Here is a 24,429-nt window from a genome sequence, read left to right as displayed (position 1 = left end):
GCTGTGTCACCCCTTCCCATTTCTAGAGCGTATCGTCTCTCACTTTGCTCATTGACATGGGAGCAGCATTCGTCTTCACCGCTGCCTCTATCCTTATAGCCATAACTTTCATATGAACCCCCGTTAAATTTTTAATTAAGAACAACTGTTGCTGAAGTTCGGTCATGATCCTGGAGATGCCCTCCTTCATACGGAGGGCCATCTTGGCACGGATTGTTCTGTCACCCTCCTGCTGATCATTGTTTAACTTGTGAGCGTTCACCCGATTTCCGGCTGTGTTGCTTCTTTGTTCGTGCACTTCATTCCCCTGGTTCCTGTTCGGGCCTGTTGTCCCGCGCTACGGGCTGCTTCCGGGGTGACGGTCCATTAATCCTCATGTACTTCCTCCCCGATTGTCCTCTCCTTCTCGTTTGTGGGCCTGGTGCAGGTCTCGACCCCTCACTGCTCGTGGACGGGCCCCGTGGGCTCTCCGGCTCAGATCCTTCATCCCCTGTTAGGTGGCTTAGGGCTTGTTCGTCTTCTTCTGCTGAGGTCAGGCGGTATTCCACTCTTTCCACTTCAAATTCAAGGGAGAACGGGTAGCCCCATCTGATCTAATCCCCTTGTCCCGCAGCCATGTCGTGAGGGGTCTACAGGCTCTACGCCTGGCCAAAGTGAGGTTCTATTGCGACTTTGGAGCCTTCTAATTCTATTTCCCTTAGCTGTTTGGCTCTGTTCAAAATCGCAGACCTGCCGGTGTATCTAAGAAATTTGACCACAATCGAGCGGGGACCAGTGCCGTATGGCCTGCCTCCTCTGTGTGCTCTTTCTATTTGTACTATTTTGCTGCCTTCTGCCTCGAAGAACTGGTTCACAAGCGCTTGGACCTTTTCCTCAACCTGTCTTGGGGCCTCCCTTCCTGTTTCCTTTAGTCAGAATATCCAAAGGTTGTTGTGCCTCACCCTGTTCTCCAAATCGTCCATTTTAAGCATCACATCCCCTTCGCAGAGTTCTATTTCTGACATCCCGGCATCCAGTTTCATCTCGACCATATCTGCATTCAGTTGGTTGTGCTCCAGGTTCTCCACTTTGTTCTCCATCGTGGTCATTCTTCCCGTTAAGTCTGTGAGTGAGGTTTGTATATCCCCTCTAAGGGCTTTGATCTCCAGTATGTGTCCAATGTCTTCCTTGGTGGAGAACCTCGACATGTCCATGCTGTCTAGTACTTGTCTTGCAGTTTCACCAACTTTCTTTTCCATTGTTTTCACCCGGGGGGTGTTCCCAGCTCGATCCTGTGCCTTAAAGTAATCCATGGCGTGTGTTGGGCCTTTGGTTCAAGTTGTTGACCAGACCGTATCGTATTTAGGTGGCAGTTTTCACTGTTCGTGCCTTGTCACCGTTTGTTTCTGGTGGCCGGGGTTGGCTTGACCTGTCCTCTGTTGAGGGTGAGCCGCCTCTGTGGTTCCGAGGGGCGGCTGTCCCCTGCTGCACTCTCCTGTCCCCTCCTGTCAGGCGTATCCATAACCCTGGTCTGCCAGCGCCCCAAAGGGGGCTACTCATTGTTTTCCGTGTGTCTGGTGATACAGAGGGCAGAGTCTCCTCAGTTTTATCCCTTTGGCGTGCTTTCCAATTTCTATGGAGTGGGGGTGGGAGGCACTGCGGTTGATGTGTCCCCAAGTGGCGCATCCCTCCCCTCGCACGCCTACTGGGCAGGTGTCACTGCAGCCGACCCGGACCCACACAGGCAGCCACAGTGATTTTTTGGGCTGTGGGGCTCCTCAGAGCAGTGCATGCGGTCTCTTGGGCTGTGCCTCTCTGTTGCATGATGTCGAGGCCTAGCTGGTCAGGGGGCCCACACTTGGTGTAGCTACTCATGTTCCTATGAGGCCCTCCTGTCCCTGATGTCCGAACAGCCACCCCGATCTTCTAATGACAGGCGGTCGGGGGACCCGGGTGGGTTGAGTAGCTGTCCCTTACTCCTGGTCCGTGTGCGCAGCCTGGGTTTGGGCCGGTTGCACAAAATGGCACCTTTCCGCTTCCCTGGGCCTCCTCACACTCAGCCAGTGCCCGGATGACAGGCCTCCCCCCGACAACATGGTGCCCACCAAGATTGGGCACCCTGGAGCTCCCTGCTTCTCTGGTGCGGGATTATTTGTTCTAGTTTTAATTTCCGTATTGGTGGGCTGCTCGGGTCGTCCGTGTGTGATCCCAGCCCCCTCTTCTCCGTGCCCAGATCAGGGCCCACTCTTGCTCCGTTCCCACCCCCCGGCTGTGGGGAGGCAGTGAGAGGTGGTGCAGACGTACCTGTTTCCACGGCCTCTGGCCTTCCGCTCCGTTCTCTCTCCCTCCACACCCAGCGCTCCTCAATTCTTGAGCTCCGTTGGCGCTGGCGCAGTCCCCCGCCGTCCCTCCCTTCTGTTCAAGGTGCCGCTGGGCCGCTCCGGGCACCTTCCCCTCCCCCTATGTGGGGCGCTGCTGTCTTCAGGGTTGGGTGTGCTGGAAGCTGTGCCCGCCCAACTCTCTGAGTGTGCTGTGTGTTCCTCGGCCACTGCAGATTCTTTCCTCCACCTTTCCCTACAGTCACGGCTTCTGTCCTTGGCTCGCTCCATCTGCCCTTCCAATCGCCCGCTCACCACCACTCAGGACAACCGCCGTCCCTCTCCTCAGGCCGTGTGACGCAGAGGGGCCTTGCCAGCTTCAATCCTTTGTTTGCCCTCTCTTGGGTCGTTTATCAGCTTCAAAGTCAAGAGCCAAGCTCTCTGTCGCCTTCCGTTCTCCTCAGGCATGTGAACCTCTGGTTCGCGGGTGATATTGCTCTGATTCTTCTCCTTTTTTACCAGAGGGAGCAGAGGGAACATTAAGCAGCCATCTTCTCCCGCGCCCCCTGGTGGTCTACCTGTCCTTCACTTTAATTTGAAACTGAGGTATGAGTGATCTCTCTTCTGTTAAACATACTCTTTTTTCGACTTGCTATTATTTAATGCTGAGCTGGAAGTGATGTCTCTACTGCCAAATACCACCTCTAAATAAACATTATTTTAAGCTGTGCTGGGAGTGATGTCTGCGTGAATTAAAAGAATGCAGTCTCTTGCTGAGTGCATAGAGCATGTATGCAACTGTTGAACATGAGTTAACTTTTAAGAATGTATATTACCTTGATGCAAAACGTTTTTTTCATTAAACCTACTCTGAACATGCTTAATGTCACTTTTTTAACCAGAATGGTAAAGTATAGGTATACTTAAACCAGTTTGGCCTGTTGACCCTTATTTGATGTGCCATCCCCCAACCCCTCTTGTAGTATTTATGCCCCCCCCCCCGGTTTGCCTCATGTAATTCTGATTTCTAGTGACGACACTGATTGCTGGACCTATATTGCCACAGCGTATGCTCTACACGTTGGATGTCTAATGATTTAAGTAGTGCATGTGCTCAGCCAATCGGGGACCAGCAATGTGAAAGCCACTGCTGGGATTGTGTAAATAGTCTCTTCCTGACCTACTTTTGATGGAACGGAACACCCTCATATGTCTCACCTTGCCCTTGTGGTCTGCCATGCCCCCATGACATGTTTTGCCCTGTGGCCTGCTTTACCTGTCTGCCCCTACCTGCCCATCACCATGATTGGCCTTGCCTGCCCCCTCCTGCCCATCGTCAATAGCCTTTGGCTCTCAACGATAGCTTGTGGCTGGAACTGGAGGGCTGGGGGTGGGGAAAGGAGCTCAGCCTGTGCTGCACAGTGCCGCTTTGCTCACATCTATTTGAGCATCACAGGGGGTAGGAGAGAGGCGGTTGCTTGTAAATTAATGTAGCTCTCTACTTAGTGCTTCAGCGTATGGCAAAGTCAAAGTGCTAGATGTCGGATGGATTCATTTTTACCCATTTTTTTGTATAACTTGTTTTTATTGCATTTATGTAAATAACATATAAAACCAACTGTGGGACTAGAACATTGTCCCTCTCCGCCCCCATTCCTCCCCTCCCTCCCCCCCACCGCCTGTCCAATGTCTATCCAATGCTTGGTAAAATTCTTGTGATTGATCCCTCATGTGAACATGTCCAGTATTCTGATTTTATGTGGGCACCATTGCAGCACATAGTAACTTTGTAAGTATTCTAGCACCGGCCCCGAGTCTGTTTGGAAGTTTTGACAAGCCCCTTGTATGGTGTACATAATACGCTCCATTGCTACGAGTTGCCAGACTTTCTGCAGCCATTCTAACGTGGACGGCGGAGATTCCTGTTTCCATCTTTGGGCTATTGATAGCCAGGCAGCAATCAGGAGGCCCATGAAATTTCTCTTCTGGGTCTTCGTCATTGTCCTGTCTCGGGGGTCCCAAAAGCTGCCCATCCACACCTCTTCTTTTATGTGTTCTGCTCCTTTGAACATCTGCATTTGGGTTTTTATCTCTAACTAGAAGCCTTGCAGTTTCGGGCAATCCCACCAGATATGTCTCCATGTGCCTTCCTCCCCGCAGCCTCGCCAGCATATTTTTAGTTTTGTGTTATACATTCGGTGTCTTTCTGGGGTGTAGTGCCATTGGATCAATATCTTTGTCCAGGCTTCTCTTTGTTGGATCGCCTGTGTCTATTTGGGGATGATTTGCCAAACTTATTCCCATTGGTTTCTCGTGATCCCTCTCCCTTATGATGTTTCCCATCTCTTCATGTATTGCCATTTTGTGTCTTCCGCTAGGGCGTTAATGAATCTGTACAGAGTTGATGCACATTTTTTGTCTCCCGAATGTGACACGATATATGTCTCGAATGGGGTTAAGTCTCTTGTTGGCGACTGAGTTATTCTTGGGGTGGAGAGCCAATGATGGAGTTGTTCGTATTGGTATCTGTCTCTTTCCGGAAGGCCGAGGAGTAAGCGGCATTCCGTGAATGTTCTGATCTGTTGGTCTTCGTACATTTCCCCCACTTTTGTGCATTCGGAGTCCAGCTATTTTTTGAAGTTCTCTTTCTCTGTGCCTGGTTTGAATTCTGGGTTCCCGAACAGTGGCATGAAGGGGGCTGGGTTTACTGTCAGCGTTCCTTGTTTCATTGCCCTGTTCCAAATTTCGAGGACTGCGTTCATGATCTCGCTAATTCTGAGGTTTGGATGTCTATGTTCAGGGCTAGTCCACAGAAGCTGCTGGAGGTTTTTTCTTGCCACCGCTCTGTCTTGCGCCTGATGTGTTGGGGATCCATTCTTTCAGGACCCACAGTTGGGCTACCTCGTAGTATTTCCGGAAATGTGGGAGTGCCATGCCCCCTGCTGTTTTGGGGGCCGTGAGAGCAATACTGGAGAGTCTCTGTGTTTTGTTCTGCCAGATGTATTTGTTCATCATTTTGACTAGTGATTTGAAGAACGTGGGCGGGATTCTGATTGGGAGAGCCTGGAAGAAATATAATAGTCTGGATAGTATTGTCATTTTTATCACTGTTATTCTGCCCCACCATGTAATGGAAAGCGGTGTCCACCTGTCTAGATCCTTTCTTACTTTGTCTAACAGGTGCGGATAGTTTCCTGCGTATAGTCCTTTGAGTGTATTGGTGAGGGTGACTCCCAGGTAGCTGATCCCTTCCTTTGCCACTCGTAGTTGTAGCTCTCATGCACGTTTATGTATTTCCTGTTTGTCGCCTGCTAGTACCATCAGCTCTGAATTTTGCCTGTTTATCTTTAGGCCCGATAATCGCCCAAATTCTTCTATTGATTGTATTAGTGGGGGCAGTGTGTCTATCGGTTCCGCTAGGATGATCAGCATGTCATCCACGTAGGCTGCTGTTTTATGGGTTGTGCCCCCCATTGTGATGCCCTTGATTTCAGGGGTGGTTCTAATTCCCACCAATAGCGGCTCCAAGAATATTGCGTAGAGGAGTGGGGAGAGGGGGCAGCCCTGCTTAGTTCCTCTTTCAATTCTTATTAAGTCTGAGAGTTCCCCATTCACCGCGATTCTGGCCTTTGGTGTGTTGTCCCGAATCATGTTGATGTAGGTTTCCCCGAGGTCTAATTTCTCCAGGGTTCGGAATAGCATGGACCACTCTACACAGAGAAACGCTTTTTCTGCATCTATTGCCAGCAGTGCGGCTGGAGTGTTTGTGATCCCGACTTTCTTGATCTGGTGGGTGACTCTTCTGATGTTGTTGTGTGTCGTTCTGTTGGGGATAAATCCTGATTGGTCCTGGTGTATCAGTTTGTGAAGCAGGGGGGTGGGTCTATTGGCAAGAATTTTGGTGTATAACTTGGCGTCTAAGTTTATGAGTGCTATGGGTCGGTATGAGCCTGGTGACTCTGTGTCCTTCCCTTATGGAAAACCAAGATTTTTGCCTTGTTCATTGAGTTTGTGGTGGTTGCGATGCCCTTGAAGGTGTTAAAGAGTTCTGCAAGGATCTGGCTCAGGGTTCCCTCGTAGGTTTTGTAAAAGATGGCTGTGTAACCGTCTTGGCCCGGGGCTTTGTTTTTTTAGCAGATCTCTTATCGCTTTTGCAACTTCTTCTACCGTTATCTGCGTGTTGAGTGCTGTTTTCTCCTCTGATGCGATGGTTGGGAGTTTCATGTCCTTTAAATAGTTTATTTGATCTATCTCACTTGGATTATCCGATGAGTATAGATCTTGGTAGTATTCTTCTTTTATGGCTTTCGATTGTGTTTTCGCTTGGCCCTTGCTATCTCTTAGTGCCTGTACTGTTTGCCTTTGTTGTTTGCGCTTCAGCTGTCTCGCCAGTAGTTTGTCGGCTTTGTTGGCTTTCATGGCATACCAATGTTTCAAATGGAGTAATTGGTTCTCTGCCCTCTTAGTTCGGATTGCCTCAGGCTGTCCCTGTATGTGTCTGTAGGCTCTATTTAGTTTGCTTGTTTGCCATTTCATCTCTTATCTTCGCTAGGTTGTTTTCAAGCTCCCCTTCCCATTTTCGGGACTGTTTATCTTTCTGAGCTTTCAGCGCTATTAGGTGACCCCTCATGACCGCCTTGAAGGCTTCCCAGATAGTGGCCTTGGCAACCACCGGGGTGTTGTTCTGGTCGAAATACTCTTCTATGTATCCCTTGATTGATTCCCTCATCACTGGGTCTTGCATGACTTCTCTGGGGAGGGCCCATCGCCACAAGCCGGATTGTTTGCGGATGGCCGGTATTGAGATCCAGATGGGGGCATGATCTGAAATTGATATGGGGCCCGTCTCTACCTCCTGGATCTCCCCTAGAAGACTCATTGATGCCCAAATATAGTCTATTCTGGAGCTGGTGCTCTGCACCTGGGAATGATAGGTGTATCCCGGTGTGGGGCCTCTGATTTTCCGCCAGAAGTCTACCAGTGCTAGTCTTTGCATGGAATTCCTTAGCCCTTGGGACGGGGAGCCTTGCTGTGGCAGGTTAGGGTTCGATCTGTCCTCTTCTGGTTTCCAGGACATGTTGAAGTCCCCGGGCAGAATCATTTCCTCTTGTGAGAAGTTTTCTAGTTTGTGCAGCATATCTTTCATGAAGCCGTCTTGTGCCATATTGGGGGCGTATACCATTGCGAGAGTCAGCGGGCGGTTGTCTATTAGAATTTTTGCTGCCAAAAATCTCCCTTGCTTGTCTTCCAGGGTTTCTCAAATTTGGACATTTAGGGAGTCGGCGAATGCTATCAGCATTCCCTTTTTTTTCTTTTCCCCGTCGTTTGCATGTATAATCCTATTGTAGCCATTCAATCGGATTTTCCCCTTATCCCTTTTCTGAATATGCGTCTCTTGTAGCATAATTATATCGTACTTCCCCTGTCGAAGTTGGTGCTCGACCTTTTTCCTTTTGACTGGGGAGTTTGGTCCTCTGATGTTATGTGTTAGGATTTGCAGCCCCATCTTGTGGTGTGTTCTTCTGAGTTATGTTGGACACTTTGTTTAGCATGTTGTGGATGTTTTGCTGTGAGCCGGTGGGCTTCCCTTTCCCTTGCTGTGTCAACTTCTTGTCATTCCCTCTTAAAGTGCCCTTCCCCCTGATGTAGTCCCCAACTCTCCCCCTCCCCTTCCATTATAACTTCCCTGAGGAGGGCTCTGGGCCCTATGATCGCTTGGGCGAATTGCCCTTCGCGCCATGCCCTCTCAAGCTCAGGGGTAACTCTTGCGTGAGGGGTCCTAAACCTCACTAAAGGTGTCTTTGGATTCCAGTGCGGTCCAGTTCGTTGCGGCTACGTAGTACTTGTGGTCGCCTCTTGATTGGTGCTTTTTGGTGGAATGCTGGTGGTCGTTCTTTTTTGTCTCCTCTTTATTTGTGGCCATCATTTATGTCTTGATGCTTCTGTGGCGCGTCTCGCTTTTGCATTCACCGTAGTCCAACCTCTTGGTGTCCTTTTCCCTTGCAGTGGTTCCCTGCCATTGGTCTGAGAGCCCTCCTTCTCTTGTAAATTCATGATACGCTCTCCTTCCTCGCTCGTGGTAATCCTTTGTTGTTTCCCTTCCCAAGTGAATAGAAGACTAAAGGGGAACGTCCATTTATTTCTTATTTACTTTGCCGTAAAGTCTTTTGTTATTGGTGACATCTCTCTGCGTTTTTGGAGGCTGGATTGTGCCAGATCTTGATAAAGTTGAATCTCCAATCCATTCATTCTAATATGATCCATCGTTTGGGCTTTCCGTAGGATCTGTTCTTTTTGTGGGTATGATGCCATGGCTATCAGGACGTCTCTGGGACGTGCTCCGGGTTCTCCACCGCAGCGTGGGCCTATTCTGTGTATCCTGTCGATCTGGATTACTGTTTCATCCTCTTCTAGGATTTCACAGAAGACCTGTTGGACTGCTTGTTTGAGGTCCTTGTCTTCGACTGTCTCTGCCATGTTTTTGATTCGGATATTGGATCTGCGTGGCCGGTTTTCTAAATCCTCGCATTGGGATTCCAAGTCTTGGGAGAGTCTTGCTAGTCGCTCCTGCACTTCTGCGAACTGTTGTGATTCTTCGTCTAAGTTTTGAACTGTCTTCTCCAGGATGTCTGTTCGTTCTTCTAAGTTCCCTATGTCTATTTTCAGTTCTTGGACTGCCTGTTTCATTTCTCCATTCATGGTCTCGAATTGGGTGTGCATGGATGTCATGAATTGTTCTTGGAATTCTTTGAACCATTCCTTCATGTCTTCTTTGGTGGTCATGTCTGTATTATCTTCCTGCCCACGGTCTCTGCCCTCTTCATCACTGTGCGCTGTTCTTTTCTGATTCGTCGGGGTGTTCGTGCCCCAGAGGCGGTCCAGGTTCTGGTCTGGTTTCAGCTTGGTGGACGTGGCTTGTACTTGCTTGCCCCTGGATTTGGACATGTATGCTTCTCTGGTGTGCTCTTGGGCAATGGGTTTGGTGGTTACTCGACGTGTATCTATGGCTTCTTCCTGTTCTGTGGTATTGTGGTGGGCTCTTCTTCTCCCGTAAGCTTCCCCTGGGTGGCTTTGCTGCTCCTTTCCTGTGGTGTTTGGGTCTGCGTGGGGGTAGCTGCCCCAGGCTTGGTGGTGCTTGGGGAAGTGGGCTCCCTGGTGGTTGATCCCTTTTACTACCTCGTTACCAGACTTCTCAGAGTTTGATAGGGGTATCTTGTCCCCTGCGTGGGGGCTTATCTGGATCTGTTTGGGGTGGGGCGGTCCTGCCCCGTGAGGCTTCCAGCTGTGGATCTTGTTTGGGGTGGGTAATGGGGTTTAATTAAGTCTGGGGGTGTTCTTGTGTCCTCTGCTCGTGTTCCTGGGGGTTGGGGGGGTCCACGCCCTGCCTCCCTCCTGCCTTCAGCTGGGGCTTGGGCGTATTTGCATTGCGTTCTTGATGTCCTGGGGGTCTGATCTCTAATGCCCCTGTGCTAGGATGTGAGGGGGGCGCCCTCCGGGCCCTCCGTGTGAGCCTCTGGGGTGTTGGTGGTGCTGAAAGGGCGATTCCCCCCTGTTTCTCCTCACCTCTCCTGTCCCTCGTAGTGGAGACTAATGGACCCATGCGAGGCGATGGGCGGGCACACTCTCTCACTGATGCCATTCCTGGGGTGCTGTCTGTTCGGCTGCTCCCGGATTCCCTCCGACTTCTGCTCCGGGTCTCACCGTGGAAGCTGGTGTGGGCGCCTGGGAGGGGGGCCTGTCTCTGTGTCTCTGCTCCGCTCCGCGCTCCTTGCCTCTGATTGCGCTGCCCGGGCTCATTCACCCCTCGGGGGTCCTCTGCCGCTGCATCGGAAGCGCGGCCAGCGGAGCGGTCTCCTTTTCACCTGCAGCCGACCGGGTTCCCAGGTTGGCTCTCTACTTACCGGGCGGCCGCTTCTTCTCTGGGGCTACAGGTGGTGGGGGTTTTGGCCGGACCACTGCGCGGGTTCCCGCCGATGCTGCTTCTCGCCATCGTCCGGCGCTGCAGTTAGGGGCTCCTGCTCTTCTGCGGTGTGGCGCGTATCTTGAGGGGAAAGTGTAAGCAATATTCAATCAACACCCCCCTCTTAGAATCCCCCCGACCCCACTGAGCCAAGAAATAGGTTTGTTTTGCAAATTTAAAAGGTTTATTTGGACAATTCAACAATATATATCTATCACACTTTATAAATAAATTGATAACTGATATCACACTTCAGAATACGACCGTGATCAACAATGGAAAATGTTACAGGGGTACACTGATTTGGTTACTTAGGAGTAGTGTAGAGGATGAGGTAGCTGAAAATGCTTGATGATTTCAAGGAAATGCAAGGTGGGATAAAATGCAGTACAGAAATAACCGTGGGGAGCCCAAGAGCCCCAAATGGAAAAGCAGATTCAGGCAGAAACAACGCGGTTGTTTTCCACAATGCCGCGTTGTTTCTGCCTGAATCTGCTTTACCATTTGGGGCTCTTGGGTGGGGAGCCCGAGAGCCTCAAATGGTAAAGCAGATTCAGGCAGACACAACACGGTTGTGTTGTAAAACGCTGCGGTTTTTCTTTCCAAGTTTCTCAGGCTCCTCCGAGCCGGAGGAGCCTGAGAAACTTGGAAAGAAAAAACGCAGCGTTTTCCAACACAATAACGTTGTATTTATGTTTGCGGTCGCTTCAAAAGCGACCGCAAACATAAATACAACGTTTTTAAAGCTGCGGTTTTATTTCTAAGTTTTCCGGGCTCCTCCAGCCCGGAAAACTTAGAAAAAAAAACGCAGCTAGTGCTTATTTTTTGTAAAAAAAATAAATAGCACTTACCGAGATTCAGCTGCAGCTTTCCTGCTCTGGTCTCCGGTCCGCGTCCTCCGAGTCCCGGCACTAATGAAGGGAAAGCCACCCAGCGGTAGACTTTGTTTACTACAGCTGGCTGGCTTTCCCTTCATTAGTGCCGCAAATGCAAAAGCCAGCACAGGAGGGCCTCCATTTCACAAACTGGCTGCGCCCCTGTGCTTGCTTTTTCGAATTTTGAGCTTGAATAGCTCAAAATTTTACATAGGAAGTTTTAAAACGGAGGATGCTAGTATTTTTTTTTTTATGTGGCCTATCTATTTTTTAAATAACATTTTTTACTAGACCATCCCTTTAAAAGCTGAAGAGTACCAACAAATAGTTTTATTCTCTCCTGCACGACAGAGCAAAGAAAAGCAGACTGTGGTCAAAAACTAAATCACCTCTTAAAAATGTATTTGGCCATGTCATAAAGAGCTCTTCAATGTGTGGGCTCCATTTCAATTGCAAGAGTTGGAAGGCCCAAATACAGACCTCATCATAACCCCTTCCCTCTCAGGCTTGCAGTCTACACAGCTCTTGTGAGACAACTGGCTTGTTCTGTCATGTGCATGCTGCTGGGGTGCCAGGGAATGTCTGTGCCACAATATGGATGAAATATTGAAGCTCAGTAACAACTCTGTTTTTTTCCGGTTTTAGTACATCATTTTACCAACAGCAGTGCTGTAAAGCATAGTAACAAGCACTGTAGAAAACAAAATATATCAGTTATATTTTGTATCCATGGCGTGTGTACACCACCTTTGTATGCTGCTTCAGAGCAAAGTATTAGAAAGAGAACATTAATTAATTGCCTGATAACAAAGCAATGTTGTCACTGGGTATTGAAGTATTTTGTGGCAGCCTGAATGCAGAGGTGTTGCGTGTGGAGGATGTGAATGTAGAGGGTTTTTTATTTTATGTTTTTAATGTGATGGTGTCCTATGCTGCCCGGTGAGCTACCTGTCTGTTTACCCATGATGCAATATTGTAAAGTGCAAAGGGTTGCAGGATGCATTCTCTTCTAAGATCCAGAGGCAAAGCTTCCTCCTGTAGTCATTAAGGTGGGCAGATCACTCGTCAGCCACATCTGCACAGCTCTTTTTCACCTGCGGGACAGCTAGCTCTCTGTTAGGGTGTTGCTGCTGGGGCTATGGGGATGGTTTTGTTCTCACACTATGGGTAACATGTTCAGGCCCAGGGCAAAATCCGTTTTTCCTCTGGTTTGGTAATAATATGTACTAGCACCAGCACTATGTAGTATGTTAATAAGCACTAGAAAAATGATATTGTTTAATAAATGTGCTGCGGAATTGGAAGCAGAAATAGCAATAAAGACAAGAAGTACACCTCAAAAAGCCTGTTTGTTCCCCCCACATGCTTACTAAAAATGTCTGGATGGGCGTAAATGAATCACATGCCCTTCCTGGCTACCCCACATGTACAATCCGGCCACCTGTAGACAGCGTGTATGGTACATTCGGCCCTCCGGCAAAACTAGTTGTGCACCCGTGTTATAAAATAAAAGAAAGCTCCAGGTAATGAAGGAAATAGGGATCAACAGAACAAGTACGTTTTGATTTTTTTTGGGAAGATGTCCAAGGAGCCTGTTATGCATTTACCGATGGGCAGACTGTTACTTAATTTTGGCCCAGCTACAGAAAAGTCACCTCTACAGATGCAAAGTGACCGTGGAATAAACAGCTGGTTTCCTGTAGCTGACCTGAGATTTCTAGATGTTTGGTAACAATATGGGGAGCCAGGCCATCTGCACATTTAAAGATGAGGCAAGTATTTTAAAGCATATACTTTTGGGAATAGGAAGCCACTAAAGTTACCGACGATATGTAGATATCTTGAGAAGATGAAATATGAGACAATCGGCTGCAGTCTGAATCTTTTGAAGTTTATGCACAAGATGTTTAGGAAGGCCTAGATAGCGTGCATTAGCATAGTCAAGGAACAAATTCATAAGTGTACCAACCAAAAAGGGAAGATCATCCATTGGGATGGATGGAAAAGTCAGTTTAAGGAGCCAAAGTCGGTAAAAAGCTGTTCTGGCTAATTTGTTAATCTGGGCTGACAAAGAACCATCAGATTCCCAGATGATGCTCACATTTCTAGCCTAGCTGCATAAAAAGTAGGAAGGCCTAAAAGCTGTGGGGGTGAAGGGAGTGTTGCTGGTCTTTGTGCCTGTGCCTAGGTCCTAACAGGAGAATCTCAGTCTTGGACGGGGTTCAGTAGTAAGTAACCCATTACTATTCAACCATACATGGACATCATAGAGGCCCTCAACACGAGGGCGGAAGGTATCAGAAGGGCCAGAAACCTTGACTATTGTTTGATTATCATCTGCATACGAATGGTACTACTGGTTAAACTTGTCAAAAATAAGGGGTGTGGAGGGCGGTCTCGTCAGTTAGCTAGGATCCTATTGGATGCAAGATGCTGTTTTTACTTGACTTGCAAGCCAGTGAATAAATTGCCTCTTTTTACCATCACACAAAATTGATGAATATGCCTGTTTTTTCTGACAGGGGCTATACGGCAACTTATCCCCCTCACCTTACCAAGAAGAGTGTGCAGGCCAAAGGGACTCAGAAGGTTTTCTTTAATCAACTGCTGTCCCAAAGATACTGATAAACTACAAGGGTTGAAATTTGCTCCTGGAGGAATTGAAATACAAAGAATATACTCAAAAGGTCTTAAAGGCACAGAGAAATGTTGCAATTTGTTTGGGTTAAGACGGAATTAGTCAATAATAAATTCCTTACCTTTAATTTTCCCTTCCACGCTTTTTGTGGGTCCTGTGGTCCTGCTTTGCTGCTGCTCGGCTGCTGTGGTTATAGGTTAGTGTCAGATTGCAAATCACCACCAATTAATGGCCTACAGTGATGCAATTTTGAACATCCAATGTTGGTGCCCAACTGCACACTGCTACATTTTAAAGGTTGTGATAGTATGATATGATATGACATTTATAACGCGCCTATACACAAGTGTTTCACAAGTGGGGCTCCACAGTAATGCACAATGACATAGTGCATGGATTAAAATGGTGGTATACCCACGCACTTCAGACTGGCACCCTTGCCAAATATTTGTCAGTGTTTGGCCATGCCTCTTGTAGAAGCCTCCTCTCTTTACAAACGAATAAGAATACATATACATGCAGCACATAAGTGAAAGAAAATCAGTGCACTAGACAGGCCAAACTAAATTAGCTCTTAGTCTTCATGTCAACTCCCAACTTACACAGTACCCCAAGCTTCTACAAAGTGGCTGGTCCTAGGCACTCAGAAGTAGCTTTGTTGGTTTTGCAGGGAGTTGCTGTCTTATTATTTGTGTTACACGTCTCCTTTAACCGTATCAGCTGTTGGTAAGAGGATAATTTTGCATTGATTTTCTGATGACACAATATATTTGTCAGTGTTTTAGCCAGTCCCTTGTTGGTCGCTGTAAGTTTGGTCGACACATTTTTGACATCCATTGACAACCTCTCTGTTTCTGCCTGTGTGTAACTGATCAACTCGGCAAAAAGATGGCGACCAAATGCACAACGACCAGACAGAGGTCATTGTAACCACGGCATATTGCTCATCCATGCATTACTTGCGCCAGTCCGCATGCACTGCACCACCTGATGTCCACATGGGACTGTATAGTCAGCATGGAAGCAAAACATGCACTTATCAATCTTTCCCAAATGTGGACACTTCTACTTAAAGCACAAAAGTGAAAAAAACATCTGCGTATCACTGAGCAGAAAAACAAAACATAATCCCTTTACAAGCAAGATTCCGCAATTTAAAAAAGAATAAAAACATATACAAAAGCCAGACATAGTTGAACCAAATATCAATGCACACTGCAGGGAAGTCTAAAGGAGTTCTTTCAGGCAGCCATCTAAACCTCTAGCCACAACTTACACAATATACCAGGTTCCTACACAATGGCTGATGCTAAGAAGTGTTGCTCATTCCTCAGAGAATTGTATGTTTATTCTTTGTGTTGCATGTTTCTCTGTAACTTGATCAATTGTTGTAACCTTGGATGCAGGGAGGGCAACGATGCATCGTTTTTGAGGTGACAATATATTTTTGCCAGTGTTAACCATGCATTACTTGTGCCAAAATACACAAAGTCACCTTTTGACATCATGGGGTAATGTATAGTAAAAGTGAAAGTGATAAAAGAGCAGTGTCTTAGTTAACATGAAAACAAAATTGAAGCCCTTCAAAGCAACTTTGAGGACATCTCTTACCAGTGTAAACAGCTCCACTGATCCTTAAAACATGTGCAGTGTTAGAAAAGAGCTTTGAGCCGGATGTGATTGCTAAGCTTGATAGAGCAACTGAGAGAACCAGATGTCGCCTATTTTATGTATCTTCATTAGCTCTCTCTGGCAGTGAAGAAAGCCTGCACAGATACTGGAAATGTCCTCTTAAAAATAATTCCACAATCACCCTGTAATGCTAGGTATTGTTTTCTCACTCCTTTATAGACTCCTTACTTCTGGACAACAAATACATGGCCAGCCACTGAATTGGATTATGGTAAGGGAACTAAAGTTTATATTATTTTCTTTAATGTTTTGATTTCTATTGCATGCAGTTTATTTTATTCAAGCAGACAAACGTTTGTTTGGTGCTGAATTCCGATTTCACGCTTACTCCCCTAGAGAAATAACTTTGCACACAGGAGCTCATTTTCATTGGGGCGTAATGTTAATGGAAGGCGCAAAAGCCTTTGGTAAGGCTTTTACGCCTTCCATTAACGTCACAACCCATTTTCATTCATTCGGAGACGAGGGGCGGAACACAACTTACATTTCTGCCACCTCCCTTCCTCTTTGCGATACAAATGCCACCGCATTTGCAGCAGCATGCATTTTCATGCAGGTAGAAATGCTGGGAATGTCTACTAAGCCCACCAGTTTTATGCTGCAGCATAAAGCAAGCTGACTACATAAGGACCCACTTAAATAACTGCCTGCAGCTTTACAATTACAATTAAACATTGCTTGCCATTTGCATAGTGCAAATGTCCAGGGCAAAAGATGGCGTACACGTCTACTCCGCCGTGCAAATGACCAAAATTCGGCTGCACAGTGTATGTTTATGTTTCCTGCCAAATTAAAGCTCAGTTAAAATAAACTCCATAATGTTTCCACCCTGCCACTCAGAACATCCCTTACACAGGAGAAAGCAGCTTACACATAAGCAGTGTGTCTTTGCCATGCCGTGTATTTAACACTTCTGAACGTGTGCTACATTTTTGAAGTGCTGTACCAACTACATGCTAGTGTAAAATAATCAATGAATGATTGTGCTGCATTTTTGTAGTGGTTTCATAAACTTTTTTGTGCCTATATGGGGCTTATTTTAATCGGAGCGGTAACGTAAATGCATGGCATGCATCCACCTCACGGCTCATATTCGTCCACTTGTATAGTGGAGAGGAGAGATGAAATGGAACTTGCATTTACAACTCTTCACTTGCTCTCCGCCATACCAATGCCCCAGCATTTGCGCTGGCATGCATTTTCATGCTGGCATACATGCTGGGGATTCCTATGGCGCAGAAAGTCAGCAGACTGCATAGGGTTCCATTGCATTTTTTTAATGCAGGCAGCATTTACTCATTTTGCATGGCATAGTGAAAAAAATGCAGGGCAAAAGGTGTCTTATACGCTGTACACCACTTTTTGTCCTGCAGCTTTGAACTCCGCCATGCAAATTATTTAAATTTGGGACCAGGGACCTGTGCACCCCAAAGTACATGCGTACAGGTCCCCGCCGCTTAATTGCGAGGAGACTCGAAAATTAGCTCCTGAGTGCATGTTACACTTGTAGTGAGCATGATGCGTACCTGCAGATCTTTGGGTCCAAGATTAGAGCAACTGAACAACCAAGGCTAGGCTACAGTTGGTTAAAAGCCACTTTATTCAAAAGACAGATTCAAACATGAAAAGGCTACCGTACATTCTAATAATGGCCTTTGAATGTGGACTAAAACATGAAAATGCAGCATCTGCTCCACTGTAAACAAATAGATCCTTCTTCAAGAACCTCACAGACCCTAGTCTCTTGTAAATACTGGAGGGGGTATCTGTACTTCTGCCCTGTATATGGTAGGTTAAAGGCACAGAACACCCAGCCAAGGCTCTCAATGATGTATCAATGGATGAGCAGCCAGGCTTACGTTTTCAGGGGGTGATGCTGGCAGGGTCGTAAGTACACTGACTCCCCAAGCCCCAACTAAGGAATGTCCACAAGCTATATTAGGTGATAACACAGATTCTTTATATAAAATAAGATTCAGGAATATATATACATTTAAATAATAACACTGTACTTGGAAATACTTATTCAAAGAATGGAAAATATATACACTCTATCTGGTACCACACAATACTTACATTCAGTAATAGATGCACTAACTGCAGGCAGCTTTAAATAGGCATATGAATTCTTAAATGAGGTGTTACTGCATAGAATAGGGAAGAATGGCAGGTTAGTTGTGAACAGTGGCAGAATTATTTTTTTAGAATACATATACAATTCTGTGGGAAGAGCCTTCTCCCACTCCACCTGGGAAACCTGTAATGAAACATTTAGGGATTAACTTGCCTTCTCGTTTACGGTGCAGTCCAATAATGTTCAATAACCTTCTGCTTTCTTTAAAAGGTTCTACCACCCCAAAGTACCAGAGAGGCCACAGGAGAACAAGATCCAAGATGAATCTGGGACCCCTGTACGAATCCTGAGGCTAGAAGATGCTCTTCCTCGTCACTGTACCTTTGGTGCCTTGGCAGGTGAAGTGGCAGAGTTTCTCTGTTTCACTCAATGATTCCCTCCGAGGATGGGCCCCCCCTTTGGAAGAAGGAGCCACTGGGATGCTGAGTCCATGAGAAAAATGAAACCAAAGTCTTTCTGAAGTGCATCAGTTTTGCTCTCTGCAGTGCACTCCTTTGGTCGACGATTTCTCTGACTGTAGAAGTCCTGTGAAGATGAAACTTGCTGTGGGCTCCTTAAAGGCTTGGCAGATGAGAAAGACCCCTGGGACCATTCAATGACTTCTGGTGGTGGGTTTTGGAATATTGCGGTTTTTCGACTTTTGGTTCTTCGGTGCTGCAGTGGCAGCACAGACCTCTGGATGCTTCTGGAGACCTGGACTCGACCACTGGAGTGGACCTCGGACCATCACCAAGTCTGGACCCTTGGGATGTCTTTGTTAGCTTCTGGTGGCAGGAAACCCGCCGACGGACCTTCCTCTGCACTCAGCAACCCTGGACTTTCTCCGGCAGGAAAAAGCGGTCAGTGATGATGGCAAGGATGTCCTATGAAATGTTCTTAGGCATTTTGGAACTTTCCTATATTCGGAGGTCCAGCAGCACTATGCCAGGGTACCTCCTCTTCTGGGCAGTAGACAGCAACGGCTTCCATTGGTCACGAAATGCACCTCCGGACCCTGGGTGACAGCAATGGACTTATTTGACTCGAGATGTCGGGTATTCGTCTTCAGACCTCATGAAGAACCCTTCTCCGGAAGGCAGGCACACAGGACTGGCCCTCAGGGTACTTCTGATGAAGAGCAGCAGGTTACATGATGGTCCCTTGTAGCTCGGGGAGAGGTCTCCTTCACAGGTCCTCTCTGGGTCAGTTCTTGGACAAACACAGCAGTTTTTGGATTACATGAAGAAAATGCAGCAGCAGACTTCTCCTCCAGCTGGGCTTCAAGGAACAGCTTCTTCTTGCTTCAGTTTTGCCTTCAGCTTCTGAACAAATTGGTAAGTGAGAAGTCCCCAGATATACACATCTGTTACCCATTCACTCTGGCTGAGCCAGGCTCAGTCAGCCAATCACGCAGAAGGGCATTCATGCAGGCAGGCAGCCAATCAGGATCACAGGCATTGAGTCCATTCACTCCCCCCAGACACCCATAACAAAGAATGTGGATTGGGGTAAGTACCCAGCCTTTCGGCACACTACACTGCATTCATGTCTGTTTCAGTCAGGGGTGTCTCAGTCATTGTGTCACTGACAGAAACCAGACACCCATAACTCAGAATGTGAGTTCACTTCAGGCTCCATTCATACAGGTCTCACCTCTAGGGTGTACCCACAATGCACAGCCTCTGGGAAGGCTCCAGTCAGCCTGACAGGAGGCATCCCCAGAGCCATGTATGTTATTTCCACCCAACAGCCACTCAGGAGGAAGGGAAGAGAGACAGGTCTTCCCAGAACTTTGGGAAACAAGGTAAAAGACAATAGAAACCAAGAGGCCAAAGTGACTATCTTGCCTTTGCATAGGAATCCATTGATTCCTATTGCAGGGCCTGTGTATCCCAAAATGGAGAATAGTCAGAGACACTGCCAAGTCAGCATTTAGCTGCCATCAGCCCATACCCTGCTCTGTGGGCAACACACCGGTGCCTAAAAACACATAAGGGGTACAAGGGTGTACCTCCACACTTTGAAACACTTGGGTATACGCCCATAATAAATAATCAATCAATCAATCATAAGGGTATCCATGGGTGTTGTTCACCAAAAGAAAAACACGAAGAGCTCCACTGCCAGAGGTCCAGGCGGACCTCAGTGGCAGAATAGATGGAGAAAAAACACACAGAGAAGTGGTAGGACAAGTGCTAGGATGCTGTTAGGGATTTTGTCAGAGAGCTATTACATAACTTGTGCGGTATTGTACTATTGTGGTAAAATAGTGATAACTTGGTAGCACAGCATATTTATAGTAATACCCCATATGATGGGGCAAGACTCGCCCTCCCTGATATTTGTATTCTGTTTAGGGTTGACTGAAAGTGCAGACTAGCGGACCTCGCACTTGCAGGGACAAAACAGCACCAGCTGTTTTTCCAGTCTTTTATTTATGAAACTGGACTACCGTCTTTGATGGATTGTTCATAATACTTTTCATAACAATCAATGATTCACCATACACACATATGCATCATACATTTTCTAGCTTGATAACTGGTTCCCAAACTTGTATCTCCCACTTTACCACACGTGGTAAATGTGGTAAAATATTTTACCACTTCTGATACACTGGGGCGCTTCCTGTGGTTTCCCCTCTTGGTCAAGAAATTCACATAGGCACAGAAAACGCTAGCCTACTGATCTGGTTTTGCAAATGTTTTACTTTTATAAGTTTTGTGACTTGAAAATAGGTTCTGAGATACACATATTAAAACAAGTTATTATTTCAGCAAAAGATACATAAGAAACCTGCATTTATAATAAAAAACATTCACTTTTTTTTGTTTCTTACCCAGACCTTGAAGCCTGAGACAGTTACAGAATATACTCTCTAAAAGAAGAGACAGAAAGCACATAACACAGTGGCATGCCAATTTTCCCTCTGTTGCACTTCTATGTATCCCAACTACACACGCGAAAGAAAGATAAAAAACTCAGTACAAAAATAACCATTTAACCCTGACTGACTGACTGATTGACGGTAAATGCAAACACAATTATCTGCACGCTCCTCACATTTTACCATTACTCACTTATGATGTGTAGGACTTCTGTGCTGCTTATCACAAAAACCCTCTCTGAAGTGTCTTATCTGCAAGCAGGATTGTTGCAAATTTCGTACCCTTGGCAGCCCAGTTAGAAGCCAGCAACCTCACTCCGATTTCCTTCAGACTGCTGCCTGGGTTTGGGAATCTTGCCTTTCTCCACAGCCCGGCTCTGCCCTCAGCTCAGCTGCTCTCCTGGTCTCCTTTCTTTGAAAAATATTGAATGAACCTCTACCCCTCCTTCCAGCTAGATTTATACCCTAGGCCTGTCAATCTTTCTGAACCTGCCCTTTTCCTGACTTCTCACATCTCCCCAGCTGATTTTTCTAGAATCATGGCATTTGTCCTCTCTCCCAAGTATACTTGTATCAAATTGCTTCCTGGAGCACACAATCTGCCTTCTGAATGAAAAGACAGCCAATCCTGAACAAAAACAAAATCTGCCATCTAGACCATTTTGCACTGCAATGCAATGTTAAAGGGTACATTAATTATTTGGGAATGTTATTTAATGGGAAAGTGTTAGTTGATTAATTTAGGTTAGCATATGTATTCAGTGCAAACTGTACAGATGGCCCATTCACAATAACATGGAACAATTTAGAGTTCATAATGTGCACTTCCATTTGCTGTCTTTCATGCACAGTGCCACTAGAGCATTCAGTGTGCTTCCATTGAAAATAATGCCATGCACTACTCTACATCTCTCTCCTTTGTCTTCTGTAGGCATTGCCTGCAATATCACTGCAGAAGACACCAAACCAATTATTTTTGAATGCGTGCGCCATAGGGCATCTCTCCTTACCCATTGCTGTCAGATTGATGAACAACATTCCCCATTAAAACAATTGGAATTGCCAGAATCACCATACCCTTTTCTACCCAAGTCCACCAGTTGAATACGTTTCCTTCTATTAAACCCAGGCCACTTACAGTGATATTATCTTTCTTTGAATTCATTTTGACAGTATGCACCCTTTTTTGGCTTAATAAACATTCTATATCCAGGTCGATAGTGAATGAATTTCTCTGCAAGAATTCAATATTCTCCACTTTCCTTTCCCATAAACCATCATAAAAACAAGAATTGAAAACAATAATAACAAATATACATGACCATCGCCTATTGAATTGTCCATAAATAAAGGTCCATGAACAAATGGAAAGTCCACATTTCAAAATGAACACCCTATACCTTGAATCACACGCTCATCACCTATGTACATATTCCATGGGATAAGCAATCTCTCCCACTGATACACCAATAAATAGCACTTATGTATAGGAAGAAACTTTTCTTTAAAAAAAAGATTTAAACAACATCTTTGGGCCACAGTTCGATCTCCATTTCGGTGGAGCACAGCACAGCAATATGCTCCATAACCAATAAATGCAAAATGAAACAAAAGCGAAGATAACTAAAGTTATGTGTTTTTAGTTCCTGGTACCTAGAATATACATGACCACGTCTCTGTCCTGTCCGTCAGTCCATGCGCAACCACCGCCCATAACGCTGCCATAAGCAGAACTCCTCCAGTCCGGCACTCCATGGAATCTCCTCCACGTGCGTCATCTCAATGGCATCTCAGGCTCCTCATCTTCACCCCCTTCTCTCGGTCGGGCGGCTTTCCCGGGGCCTCCGATCCCATGGCATCCTCGAAGGGTCCAGCGCTCCAAGCATCCGGCCCTACCGGGGCAAGGATTTTGTCATTTAGAGTAAAAGAAACAAACTAAATTAAGTACCTGGCATAACACAATTTTCTATCCCTCTTCTGCTGCAAGGCCTGAAAATAAAAATCAAATGGTCATTACAGTGGCTCCACAGATACTGGTCTGTCACACTGGAATACCTGAAAATAAATCCATAATTACACAAAACAAAACAACATTGCACATCATGCAACCAAAGATAATTACCAATACATGCCTCCCCCGTTATATTTTCATCTCAGAAACCCCTTACCCTTGCCCATTATATCCACTGAAAAGCAGGTGTATTTACCTTGCTTCCTATATTTACTCTATTTTTACTGCATTTATTATTTTAATTCAACTAGTCTCAACTTGCTCAGGTCTTCTCACCTCATTTATTTATTTTTATTTATTTGGATTTGTAGAGCATGCTACAGCCCTTAGGCATTGATGTGCTGGTACATGCAATTTGTAAGGAGGCATGATTCAGGGTTACATTAGCAGCTGCCCAACATTATGAATTATTAGTTACACATATAGTTTGACAAAAGAAAGTGGGTAGCTCATGCAATGGTTTAAACATTAGCTACATTGAGTGAAGAAGTTAGTTTCAGCAGGAAAGATGCAGTCATACAAATAACCTAGTTTTGACAGATTTGCGGAAGGCTATGTGGGAGTCAATCGCCCTGATGTGCCTAGATAGAGCGTTCTAGTGTGATGCGGCCATGATGGGAAGCTGGTGCCACCTGTGCGGACCCTGCGTGTTTTAGGAATGGCAATCCTGTTTGCACAGGCTGTTCTGGTGGGCCTGGATGAGGTGTGCTTGGTTATTCTCTGGACTAGGTACAAAGGTGCTTGGTCATGAACGCATTAATGCGTAAGGGCGAGTGTCTTTAAGATAATTCTTTCTCTAACGGGAAGCCAGTGCACCGTTCTCCTAACCTCAGAGATGTGGTCCTTTCTCGAGATCCCGGTAGCGGCTCTGAGGGCATTATTTTGGACCAGTTGGAGTTTGGCCATATTATTGCTGAGGTCCCTACAAGGAGGGCATTGCAATAGTCCAATGTGGATCCAATTATAGCCCTTGCAATGGTGAGTGAGTTCTGTTGAGATAGGAAGGGTCTGCCTCCGTTAAGCAGTTTGGAGTAGTATGCCGAGGAGGAGGCAATGGCACTTACTTGTCTATTCATAGTCAGATTAGAGTCAAGATAAACAATGAGGTTCGTGAATGTTTGAGTCACCATGATAGGTATGTTATCAATGGTGAAGGAGCTATACTGACTATCTAGTTTACTCAGGGAGGCTGGGGATCCAATTAGCAGGAGTTCAGTTTTGTCACTCTTAAGACATAACCAATTTTCTATCATCCAGGATTGGATTGTTGAGTAGATGTAGTTAAGGGTGTTCATGTCAGACTTATAGTCACCTGTGAGAGGGATAAGCACCTGGGTGTCATCAGCATAATTGATATATGCGATGCCCAGTGTGTCCAGCATGTTGAACAGGGGCCTCGTGAAAAGGTTATAAAGGGTGGGGCAATGCAGGAGCACTGTGGGACTCCACATCATTTGATGTGGCTAGGCTTGGCACAAGCTGAGTCGGAGAAGACTTTCATAGCTTTTTCCTGTAGAAACAAGGTGATCCAAGCACATGCCCTGGGGGAGACGTTGGCCGCAGTAACGAGGTGGTGGCAAAGTGTCTTATGATCCACAAGGTCAAATGCGGCAGATAAATCAAGGAGTAGAAGGAGCGCGGGTTTGCCTGTGTCTCTGAAATCGTCCTCATACTTCGGGTGGCAGGGCTTCATCTGATTTACATGGACAAATTGCTCCACTGTTACTTCACCTTCCTTATTGACAATTTTGTACACTACAGGGGAGACCTTATCTATGATTTCAAATGGCCCTTGCCAAGCTGCCAGAAATGTAGAGTTTTATGTTTATTTTTCCCAAAGTGGTACTTGTAAACCTGATCACCTACCTTGTATTATCTTACAGATGCCTTTGTATCATAATTAGTTTTTACTCTATCAGCAGCCCGCTCCAGATTTTGCTGCACAAACGCAAATGC

At 46.2% G+C, this 24,429-nt stretch overlaps 1 protein-coding gene across 1 annotated transcript in view; it reads left to right on the top strand.

Moving 5' to 3' along the window:
- The window catches only part of RGS11 (regulator of G protein signaling 11), a 4,320,935-nt gene that overhangs the window by 1,098,773 nt on the left and 3,197,733 nt on the right, over window positions 1-24,429 (top strand). The window contains exon 5 of the mRNA XM_069646770.1: window positions 15,622-15,673. Within this exon, the coding sequence (XP_069502871.1) occupies window positions 15,622-15,673 (52 nt within the window). The remainder of the gene's footprint in view (window positions 1-15,621; window positions 15,674-24,429) is intronic.

Source organism: Ambystoma mexicanum, chromosome 2q (genome assembly GCF_040938575.1).
Source record: "Ambystoma mexicanum isolate Mex_15411 chromosome 2q, UKY_AmexF1_1, whole genome shotgun sequence".
NCBI lineage: Eukaryota > Metazoa > Chordata > Amphibia > Caudata > Ambystomatidae > Ambystoma > Ambystoma mexicanum.
This window is presented reverse-complemented; position numbering and strand designations above follow the sequence as displayed.